General features: G+C 48.1%; 1 protein-coding gene across 2 annotated transcripts in view; it reads left to right on the top strand.

The window, feature by feature from the left end:
• Window positions 1-7,633: 7,633 nt before the first annotated feature.
• SLC44A2 (solute carrier family 44 member 2) overlaps window positions 7,634-12,191 on the top strand; it is a 28,329-nt gene continuing 23,771 nt past the window's right edge. For both annotated transcript variants that reach the window (XM_036847620.1, XM_036847617.1), the window contains exon 1: window positions 7,634-7,760. In XM_036847620.1, the coding sequence (XP_036703515.1) occupies window positions 7,730-7,760 (31 nt within the window). In that variant the 5' untranslated portion in view covers window positions 7,634-7,729. The remainder of the gene's footprint in view (window positions 7,761-12,191) is intronic.

The following is a 12,191-nucleotide window of genomic DNA, read 5'->3' as shown; positions in this document are numbered from 1 at the left end:
GCGCAGGTGAGCACCCAGGTGAGCACGTCTTAAAGGGGAGGCCACCAGGTGAGCGGCGCAGTCTGCCGACGTGAAGACGCTGCGGGGGCGGGGAGGGGCGGAGCTTCGGATGGGACAGCTGCCCCGCCTCACTTTCCCTTTGCGCCCTGGAGGGCTGGTGGGTGGAGACCCCAGACCAACCAACTATGCATCCAACCAACCATCCACCCATCCATCCATCCATCCATCCATCCATTCATTCATCTATCCATCCAACCAATCAACCATTCATCCATCCACCCATCCACTCATCTTTTTTTTTTAATTAATTGATTAATTAATTTTTAATTTTATTTTATTGTTTTGGCTGCGTTGAGTCTTCGTTCGTTGCTGTGCGCAGGCTTTCTCTAGTTGCGGCGAGCAGGGGCTACTCTTCGTTGCGGTGCACGGGCTTCTCCTTGCGGTGGCTCCTCTTGTTGCAGAGCACCAGCTCTAGGCGCGTGGGCTTCAGTAGTTGTGGCACGCGGGCTCAGTAGTTGTGGCTCGCGTGCTCTCGAGTGCGGGCTCAGTAGTTGTGGCGCACGGGCTTAGTTGCTCCGCGGCATGTGGGATCTTCCTGGACCAGGGCTCGAACTCACGTCCCCTGCACGGGCAGGCGGATTCTTAACCACTGTGCCACCAGGGAAGTCCCCGTCCACTCATCTTGTTTCTTCTGTCACTCCCACATGCATGTGCGCCCCAATAGAGCAGGGACTTTGTCCTTTTCATGTCTGTGTCCCCAGGGCCCAGTGCTGTGTGCTCAATATGTGTCTAATTAATTAATTAATACCATAAATATTTACTAAATAATTTATTCTTTCACTCAATGACAGGAACTGTGAGTTACACTCTTAGCAGGACAAATGTAGCTGCCTTTTTTTTTTTTTTTTTTTTGGCCACAGCCATGTGGGATCTTAGTTCCCCGAGCAGGGATCAAACAAGTGGCCCCTGCCATGGAAGCTCAGAGTCTTTTTTTAATTTATTTTATTTTAATTTATTTTTGGCTGCGTTGGGTCTTTGTTGCTGCACGCGGGCTTTCTCTAGTTGTGGCGAGCGGGGGCTACTCTTGAAGCGCAGAGCCTTAATCACTGGACCGCCAGGGAATTCCCCAAGTAGCTGCTTTTATTGTTATTCTTAATGTTACTCTTTAAAATTTTTTTTAATTTAAAAAAATTTTTATACCGTTTTTAAAGGTCACACTCCATTTGCAATTGTTACAAAATATTGGCTATATTCCCCGTGTTGTACAATACATGCTGTAGCCTATCTTACACCTAATAGTTTGTGCCTCACCCCCATCCCTATGTTGCCCCTCCCCCTGCCACTGGTAACCATTAGTTTATCCTCTATATCTGTGAGTCTGGTTCTTTTTTGTTGTATTCACTGGTTTGTCGTATTTTTTAGATTCCACATATAAGTGATATAATACAGTATTTGTCATTCTCTGTCTGACTTATTCCACTTAACATAATGCCCTCCAAGTCCATCCATGTTGCTGCAAATAGCAAAATTTTGTTCTTTTTTACAGCTGAGTAGTAGTCCATTGTGTATATATACTACATCTTCTTTATCCATTCATCTTTTGACGGACACTCTAATGTTACTCTTTTTTTTTTTTTTTTTTTTAATTGGGGAATTCCCTGGAAGTCCAGTGGTTAGGACTCCATGCTTTCACTGCTGAGGGCCCAGGTTCCATCCTTGGTCAGGGAACTAGGATCCCACAAGCTGTGAGGCTGGCAGAAAAAAAAAAAAATCCCTGATAAAGGTGGGAGCCCTGAAGGCAGGGAGGGAGTTGGGGTGTGTGTGTGTGTGTGTGTGTGTGTGTGTGTGTGTGTTGGAGAATAAATGTGGGGCTGTGAGGCAGGGAGATCAGAGAAGGAGCTGACATTTGAGAAAGTCCTGAGGGTAAATGGTGATGTGATGAGATCCCATTATTGCCAGGGACTATTTGCTGATCCCTTAACTGTGTTGAGGTTCATGGGCTTCCCAACCCTGAATTTCCACCGTGATCTTCAGAGCAGGGGCAACCCAAGAGAAAGTCCCACTGCAGAGCCTGGCACAAAGCTGGTAGTAGTATTGTTTCTGTTGTTGTTCGTGTGTGTGCTGGTTGAGTGCATGGGCTCTGGACCCTACTGCTTGGGCTCAAGTCCTGGGTATGCAAGCAGCCAGCTGTATGGCCTCGGGCACCTGGCTTCCCCTCCCTGGATCTCGGTTTGCGCATCTGTGAAATACAGTTAAAACTGCACTTTCCTATAACCAACAAGGACCTACTGTATAACACAGAGAATATATTCAATATTATGTAGTAACCTATAAGGGAAAAGAATCTGAAGAATAATGTGTATGTATATATATATATATATGGAATAACTGAATCACTATGCTGTACACCTTAAACTAATATGATATTGTAAATCAACTATACCTCAATTAAAACACACACACAAATAAAATAAAAAAGAGAAAAACTAGGGAGGGATCAATCAGGAACTTGGGATTACATACACACACTACTATATAAAATAAGGTAGATAACCAACAAGGACCTACTGTATAGCACGGGGAACTCTACTCAATATTCTGTGATAACCTATATGAGAAATGAATCTGAAAAAGAATGAATATACGCATATGTATAACTGAATCACTTTGCTGTATACCTGAAACTAACACAACATTGTAAATCAACTATACACCAATAAAATTTTCTTTTAAATTTTTTTATAAACCTTGCAAAATGAAAAAAAGAAAAAAAAGGAAAAAAGGAAAAAAAAAACATAACAAAATAAAAACAAACACAAAAAAACACAGTAAAAAAACCCACTGCTCTTTCCTAATGAGGTTACAGTGCAGCTCAACTGAGTTATGACATGCAACACGATGCTTGGAACTGTGCCTGGGACGGAGCCAATGCTCAATAATGTTACTATTATTTGCTATTATTATTATTATTTACTGTATGGCAGTTAAGGATACAGGTGCTGGGTTTGAATCCTGACTCCACCACAGCTGTAAGGCATTGGGCTAGTGATGGCACCTTTTGTGCCTCAGTCTCCCCTTCTGTTAAATGGGTATGAAAGTCGTGGTTGCTGTCTCCTCAGGCTCCATCACTGAGTTACTAGGCATAACTCAATGCCTGGCACAGCACCTCCCCTCCCAGCTCATCAGCTACTGTGGACCCTGGGTTCCACCCCAAGATTGTTGGCAGGGAAGTTTGTAGTGGGGAGGGGAAAGGAAAGGGAAAATAAATCTCAGCCTGCCTGAGAATGATCGTGCTTCACAGAGGGAGGGAGGGTCCTGCAGGGCCTATAGGGGGAGACACTCAGCTCTCCCATGCTTAGTCCCTCCTTCCCCAAACCCAGCCCCAGGTCTTTATCAGCCCCTGAAGGGGGGATGGGCATCCCCACAGGGGACTTGAGGAAGGAAGGAGAGAGGACAGCAGCTATCAGAGCCACCCATTGCCTCTAACATCATTCACTGAGCACTTATCTTCATGTCCTCGTACAGAGAAAGAAACAGAAGCACAGAGGGGTGAAGCCACTTGCCCAAGACCACACAGCAATTGAGCCAGAATTTGAACCTGAGTTGTGGAGTTTGAGACCTGGGTCCCAGCCCTCTTCTGTCTCATTACAGGATACAAGCATTATTGTTACTAACAATAGCTAACCCCTATTTGGTGCTCACAATGCTCAGGGGCTCCCCTAAAAGTCTCCCATGTGGGAGACAATGTTCTGAGTTAGGAAACCTGTTATCTCCATTTGACAGATAGGAAAACTGAGGCTCAGAAAGAGTGAATGATTTGTACAAAAATCACCCAGCCAGCGGAGGCAGAGCTGGAAATTCTAGCCCTGCAAAGCCCAAGGTTTTAGGTTGCCTCTGCCCAAAAGAGGGGTGTCCTTCATGCCTCGACCAGCTCCTTGCTCAGAAGGTAAACTGGGTGGATTGAGGACATTGCCAGACCCTCGCCCCAACCCCAGCATCACTGAACATTGCAAGGGCCCTTCTCCTGGGGCCCTCAGATGTTTTCAGGCAGTAAACAGAACCTAAAAGCCTGGGCCCAGCGCCCTGGAATCTGAAACTCAAGGTCTGTTTGGCTGAAAAATTCATGAGCCCAAAAGCTTCAGTGGGATCAGAGAACAGAGCAGCTCTGTGTGCCCAGCTGCCCCACTGCAGCTGCAACCTCCCCCGTCCCTAGAGGCTGAGGCCCTGCCCCAGTTCCTCCTAGATGCCTACAGGGACCTTGCCTCTAGACACCCCCCTTAATCTCTTCTCCACACCACTAAAGGCATCTCCCTGAAACTCACAGCTCCTACGGCTCTCCCTCACCCTCACATCACCCAGGGCTCCCCATTGCCCTCAAGCTGCCCTGCTTGGCAAAGTTTGACCCCTGATGACCTCTCCCAGGAGGCACGCTTGAATCCATTGTCTCAGACACACTGATGTCCCTAATTTCAGTTCCCCTCTCTCTTTCTCTTCTTCCTCTGGTACATGACCACTTAGTGCACGATGCCTGCCCTTCATGCTTTCTCCACCTGGTTCTCACTCAGCTCTCAGGCCTCCTCTTCAGAAGCCCTTTCTGACCTCCCACCCCCTGTCTAGGTCAGATTCCTCCTCTTTGCTTTCCCAAGTCTCCCGTGCCCCCATTACAACTGTGTTGCACCATATTTTTAAAAAGCTATTTTAAAAACTTTTATTGTGCTATAATATATACTTACCATATAAAATCTGCCATTTTATCCATTTTAAGTGTCCAGTCCAGTAGCATTAAGTACATTCACATTGTTGTACAACCAACACTGCCACCCATTTCCTGAACTCTTGTTCTCTTTTGAAACGGAAACTCTGTCCCCAGTAAGCAATAACTTCCCATCCCCCTCCCTCCATCCCGCGCGGCATGCGGGGTCTTAGTTCTCCAACCAGGGATCGAAACTTCGCCCCCTGCAGTGGAAAGGCAGAGTCCTCACCACTGGACCGCCAGGGGATTCCCACGGAATCTATTTTTTGGGTTTTTTAAATTTTATTTTATTTATTTATTTTTGGCTGCGTTGGGTCTTTGTTGCTGTGTGCGGGCTTTCTCTAGTTGTGGTGAGTGGGCTTCTCATTGCGGTGGCTTCTCTTGTTGCAGAGCACGGGCTCTAGGCGCCCAGGCTTCAGCAGTTGTGGCTCGCGGGCTCTGGAGCGCAGGCTCAGTAGTTGTGGCGCACGGGCTTAGTTGCTCCGCAGCATGTGGGATCTTTCCGGACCAGGGCTCGAACCCGTGTGCCCTGCATTGGCAGGCAGATTCTTAACCACTGCGCCACCAGGGAAGCCCCGGAATCTGTTTTTTGAAATAGAGTTTTCGTTACCCAAGAAACCCTTGAATACTTTCTTCCACTAAAGAGACAGAGAAAGATAGATAGAACATGATAGATTAGGAAAAAGTCCCCTTTGCCTCCCCTCCCCCATCCTGGTCCTTCTGACATCCCCTATAAAGTTGAAATCTTTTTCTGTTGTTATGTGCAGATGTGTGCGTGTGTGTCTGTTTGATGTATCTCTCTCTCTCTTTCTCCTTCTCATACCAAACGTAACCGACTAAAAACAACTTGCTATTTTTACTCACCAATAGGACCTGAAAGCCTAGCTGAGCTACTCTGCAGGGTTATGGCTGAGGGGTGTGGAGTGTATGTGGAATATGAAGTTAGCCTTCACGGGTTCAAATTCTTGTTCAGCTCAGTGCTCACTAACTGTGTGTTTGTGGGTAAATTAGTTACCCTCTCTGTGTCACTTTCTGCAGCTGGAAAATGGTTGCAAGGAGTAACACAAAACACTTAATATAATTGCTTAATCTCCCTGTGTCATTTTCCCCAACGGGAAAAAGGTGATAAAGATTTAATGAGAAGCACTTAATACCTCGCCTGATGCTGACTAATCTCCCTATAAACATTTACTCTTTTTTTTTTTTTTTAATTTATTAATTTATTTATTTTTGGCTGTGTTGGGTCTTCGTTTCTGTGCGAGGGCTTTCTCTAGTTGTGGCAAGTGGGGGTCACTCTTCATCGTGGTGCGCGGGCCTCTCACTATCGCGGCCTCTCTTGTTGCGGAGCACAGGCTCCAGACGCGCAGGCTCAGTAATTGTGGCTCACGGGCCTAGTTGCTCCGCGGCATGTGGGATCTTCCCAGACCAGGGCTCGAACCCGTGTCCCCTGCATTGGCAGGCAGATTCTCAACCACTGTGCCACCAGGGAAGCCCTAAACATTTACTCTTGTACTAACCTGCAGGGCCGCCTCCTTCTTTCTTAAACTATTGAGATAGTTCCCACTTTTAAAATGTAACATATATTAAGAAAGGGCAGAAGTCAAGTAACTGTGACAAACTGAACCCATCTGTTTAACCACAGTCTTGTTTCTGCCCCCCCGGGAAGTCACCCTATGGCCTTTCCTGCCAATCACTACCAACAGCAAAGGCCACCTCTGATCCATGTTCCATAGGTTGATTAGCTATGCCTGTTCCAGAACTTCATATCAAAGTCTCTGGCCTTTTTCACTGGGCATAACGTCTTTTTTTTTTTTTAAGATTCATCCATGCTGTGGCACTTACCAATAATAGTTCATTCCTTCTTCTTGCCGAGGAGTATTCCATGGTATGGATGGACCATAGTTTGACGAACCATTCACCCATTGATGGACACTGGACACTTGGGTTGCTTCAAGCTAGGAGCCATTATGAATAAAGCTATTATAGAGCTGCTATGAACATTTGCATACACATCTTTGCGGGTTTCCTTTCTATTCTTTCTTTTTTTAGTGGTTTTGGTTTTATTTTTCTTGGGTAAATACTTAGGAGTAGAATGTCTGGGTCATATGGTTGATACCCGTTTATAAGAAACTACCAGATCTTTTTTCCAAGTAGTTGTACCATTTTACATTCCCACCAGCAGTGTAGGAGAGCCCCATTTGGTCCAGATACTCACTAACACTTGGTACCCTCAGTATTCTGAGTTAGCTATTCCAGTGGGTATGTAGTGGTGTTATTACCAAGTTTTAATTTGCATTTCCCTGATGACTTCATTCTTCTCATCCATTGTATGGTGTTCTCTTCTGTTGTATTGTGTTGTATGCACCCCTCAATTGGTGGACATACATGTTCTCCACCATTTTTTACAAGAACTCTCAAAACTGCAGGTAACACCTTTTGGCACGTACTCGCCGTGCATATGGTTTCTCCAGGATCAGTGGCAGAGAGGAATCGTATAGGGTGAACACGGTTTGGATTTAATCTTTCTGCCAGAGAACATTCTGACCCACAGCATCAGCTCACCCCGCTTGATGTTTCCGAACTCTAAAATTCTTGCCAATCTGATGAATGAAAAAGAGCATCTTTTTGTCTGTTCACTGGCACACAGTCGACACTCAATATCTATCTGGCGAATGAGTGGTTGGATAGATGATTGAATGAATGACGACTGCTCCTTGCCCACTAAACGAACCTAGAGGGTCTCTCCAGAGCCCAGATAGGAAACAAAGGTTGGGGCTCCACCCCTTCCCGAGCCCGACCCCGCCCCTGAGTCCCGCCCCCACCCGCTCGGGACTCCCATTGGTGGGGTCGCGAGAGGATGACCAGGTGGGAGGGGCGGGCCCGGGTCCGGGGCGGGGCGCTGCAGCCCGCGGAGCCTCTCGCCCTGCCGGGCTGGGGTCGCGCTGGCTCAGACTCCCCTCCCCGCCCGCCGCGGCCATGGTGGACGAGCGGAAGGACGGAGCCTACGGTAGGAGCCGCCTCTGGCCCGCGTCCGCCTCTGCTGAGTTCGGGGGCCTTGGTGGGGGGAAACATCCGAGATCTTAAACACCCGCGCTGCAGCTGGGGGCCTCCTGCTTCCCGGCCTTGCATACTGCTCTGCGCCGCGCCCACACCCACCTGCTCCCGCCAGGTCGCCCTGCATCCGCTCTCGGGATCCCCTGCTCCCCCTCCGGCTGATGGGCCGGGACACACGGCGCATGCTCCGCCCGGGGAGGTCCCGTTATCTGGGCGGCTCGATGCAGGGCGGGGGAGGGGAGGCACGGCTACCGGGGCTCGGAAAAGGACCAGGGCCCCAACCTCCCCAAATCCTCCCCTTCCAATTCCCTTTGCCCACTTCTTCCTCTTGCTCACATCCCCCTAGAAGTAGCAGTCCCGGGCTTTCGGCCAGATGGGGAAACTGAGGCAAGACTGGGCAGACCCAATGCTGGGGTGGGAGGCGATCGGGTCTCGCCCGCCGTCTGGGAAGGGCGGAAACAAGGGCACCACCGGCGAAGGGACAGGAAGGAAACAGGAAACAATTGAGAAACTTTCCCCGCCCTGTGCAAGGAGCCGGGGGTGCTCGCTCCCATTTCGAGGGGTCCCAGCGACAGGGACCCCCTCCCGCGAACCTCTGAGGGCGGCCTTCGCCTCTGGGCCTATGGGATGGGGCAAAGATGAGGCTTCCTCCCCACCCACGCCCTGCAGAGCTTCCCTTCCCAGGGTTCTACGGAGGGGTGTGCGGTCCTCAGTTTCTCTTTTCTCCTTCATTTTGGGTCCCCAGGGCTCAGGTGGGCATACAGCCCATGTGGCACTGCCTTGGGCTAAAGGGGCTCTGCCACCCCTCCTTGTGTGTCTGAAACTTCCTGGAAACTGTGAGACCGAAGGGCCTTGGGGAGGGGGCCGGAAACCGCTCAAAAATAATCAAGAAAAACGAGCTGGCTAGAGCTGTGCCTCCCTCCCCCCAGGGACTGTGGCCTTCAGAGGCTGCAAAGAGAGACAGATAGGGGAGGCTGGGCTCTCCCCGCCCAACCCAGCCAACAGCCTGGCAACTGCACAGCCTCTCCCCTCTCTGCTTGAAGCTGCCAGCCCAGACCTCCTGAGGGGCCCCCTTGCTCTTGGTTTTGGCCCAAGCTCCAGACCCTGTGGCTGCCCGTGCTGTGCGCCCCTTCGGTGTGGCTGGCTGTCTCTGATCTGGGATTCTCTGCCTGGGGTCCTGCCTGCCTGTGGGCAGCACCTGAGGGATCTTTGGTCTCCCTGAGGCAAGCCTGGGGGCAGAGTGGACAATGATATGATTCACCCAGCCTTGAATTTGGCCAAAGGGAGCCAGCCATGCATGGTCTTGCCAGGAACACGCTGGAGACAGGGGACCTATGTGCCCAACAGACCTTGTGCTGGGCACTAGAAGCACATTCCATCGACAAATATGTATTGAGCATCCTTCAGGCACTGTCTAGACACGGAGAACACAGCAGTCAACAGAGTGGAAAAATTCTTGAATAAATAGATAATTTTAGGTAGGGGTGTGTGTGTGTGTGTGGTGGGGGGAGGATCATCTGGGATTATTTTAGGTGACCAAGGGCTGGAGGTTGAGCCAGCCATGGGAAGATTTAAGCAAAATGTGGCAGAGGGAACAGCAAACAAACCACACAGTTGCTTAATTATTTCTCTCTGTGAGGCCGGTGAGTGTGAGATGGAGACTTCAGCTGGGTCTTGCAGCCAGGCCCTCACCTCCTCCAGAGGGGCCACATGGCTTGAATCCTCAGAGTGGGCGGGGGGGGGGGGCGTGTCTTGCTTAGTTTGTAAGTAGTCCATTCTCATCAGAACCAAAAACCTAGGGCCCTTGCTCTGCCCTGTGAAGTCCCTGCCAGATAACGAGATTTCCTTTGGGAACAGTGTGCTTTGGAAAGAGTGGCTCACAAATCCTCCCCTGTACCCCAGTGCCTTCCCATCCGTCGTTGTGAATTTAGTGGGTGATATCAGACAGACATAGGCTCAAATCCTGGTTGGTTCTGATACATACGAGCTGTGTGGCCATGTGCGAGTTGGTGACCTCTCTGAGACTCTGTATCCTCATCTGTAGGGCTGGGTAGACTGTACTGGCTGGTGGGAAGTGTTTTGCACAGTGCCTGGTAAGCTGTACGTGCTCAGGAGGGCTCTGGGACTGGTGATACTGGGGACATGGATTTTTCCCTGAGCTGCTGGAGAAGCAGCCCTATCTGTTGAGGCACATACTTGGACAAGACTGGGCAGGACAGAAAGCTCCTTCCCTATCAGACACCATATCTAGAGGAAGGCAGCATCTCTGAGGAAACCAGGAAATGGCTCTTGACCCCGACGGATGTCAGCAAGGGGCACTGCCATCCTTCCCAGCCCACTCTTGGCATGAGCAGTATGGAAAAAGATTCTAGAACCTAAAACAATAGACTCTGATGGGGTTCGGGGACTGGGAAAAAAGTCATGGTGCTTGTTTTAAAAGCAGATTCCATGGCTCATTCGCTAGAGAGTTCAACTCAGCCAGCAGTAGGGCTCTGGCATCTGAATTGTTAAAAAATATTGTGGAAGAGGGTATTGTTAATTGTAACTTTTTGCAGGGGAAGAGATAATACATTGACATGCTTCAAAAAACAGAAGATACAAGCTTTATCGTGAAAAATCTCCCTCTTGCTCCCTCTCCCAACATCACACTCCCTTCTTGGGATGCATCAGTATTACAACATCTTGTGTTTTCTTCCAAACAAAGTCTAGGCCTTAGACCTTTGCATGCAATTATATACGTATTCTTTATTTAGTGGCTTTGTTCCCCTTTTACAAAAATGTCAGCAAATCCCTAGAGTACTAGCTTCATGAGGCAAGAAGGCATGTCTGTTTGGTTTGAAGGTGTATCCACAGTGCCTGGCACATAGCACATAGTAGGTGCTCAACAAATATTTGTCAAATGAAAAGGTGTTTGTTTCACATCGTGTTGCTTTTTTTTCCTTTTTCTTAATATATGTCGGAGATGATCCCTTTCTCATATCAGCACCTGGAAACCCTCCTCAATCTTTGCTGATGGTTGCATTAAGCTGTGCATTTGTGGGTGGACCCTCTTATATTGAACCAATCAAGGGGAATATTTTAAACATTTTTGTTAAGATGAAATTTCATTTTATGTATTTAATATATTTTGGCCCTGCCGTGCAGCTTGCAGGATCTCAGTTCCCCGACCAGGGATCAAATCTGGGCCATGGCAGTGACAGCACCAAATCCTAACCACTAGGCCACCAGAGAACTCCCTAAAGTTTTTATTGAAGTAGAAAATTCATACGTAAAAGGGCATAGATTCTAAATGTATGAGGTAACCAGCACCTAGATCAGGTAAAAAATATTACCAGCTTCCTGAATCCCCTCATGCCCAAGGAGGGCCTATCATTATTAATATTTTTTAAAAAATTTTTGTGGTAAAATACATAACATAAAATTTACCATCTAAACCATTTTTAAGGGTACAGCTCAGTAGTAGAAGGTATTGTTATTACATTGTTGCACTGTGGCCTGTTTTTGTAAAGCCAATGGACTAAGAAGGGCTCTTGTATTTTTAAAGGGTTCTTAGAAGAAGAATATGTGATAGAGGTGACATTTGAACCAGAAAGCTTAAAATTTTTAATGCCTGGCCCTTAGAAAAAATTTGCAGATCTCTGGTAAGAACCTTCTCATCACTGCAGAAAGTTCTTTCCGGCCCCTTCCCAGTCAATCCCCAATGGGAGAATAATAATAATAATAATTATTATTATTTTGACCACACCACGCAGCTTGCGGGATCTTAGTTCCCCCACCAGGGATTGAACCTGGGCCACGGTAGTGAAAGTGCCAAGTCCTAACCACTGGACCACCAGGGCATTCCCAGGGAGGATTATTTTAAAACAGAATTTAAAGTTTTTTATAACAAAATTAATATATTCTCTCTGCTGGGCTGGGGGTAGGGGCTGAAAATTAAAAATAAGCCCTCAACCGCACAGAAGATTTTAGCTTTCCAAGTGAAAGAACCCTTCACATACCCTCAGCTAGCTGTCCTCACCCCAGAGGTAAGACAGCCAAGAAAACTCTTTCCAGAGCTTAGACTATTTATTTCTGTGTGTATGTGTGGCATCTGTATCTTTTTTAAGCCTCCTCAGGCTGGTTTAATGAGAAAGGGTACTGTTCCTAGCGTGGGCTACTATGTTGCCTTGTGAGATGAAGAACCTTGCAGATGCAAAACAATGTCTAATTATGTTAGTTTGTGAAATAGCTAAGTGGGGAACAGGGTGTGTAACAAAACGGGGGATGAGGGATAACCATCTAGAAATCTGCTTAGGTATGTGCCCTGTGGACAGCATCTAGAAGGGAAACCAGTGAGAGGAGTACCCCCAGGGAGAGGAAGTGAAGGCTCTGGCCCAGGGGTGAG

The sequence above is a fragment of the Balaenoptera musculus genome, chromosome 3, assembly GCF_009873245.2.
Source record: "Balaenoptera musculus isolate JJ_BM4_2016_0621 chromosome 3, mBalMus1.pri.v3, whole genome shotgun sequence".
Taxonomy (NCBI): Eukaryota; Metazoa; Chordata; class Mammalia; order Artiodactyla; family Balaenopteridae; genus Balaenoptera; species Balaenoptera musculus.
This window is presented reverse-complemented; position numbering and strand designations above follow the sequence as displayed.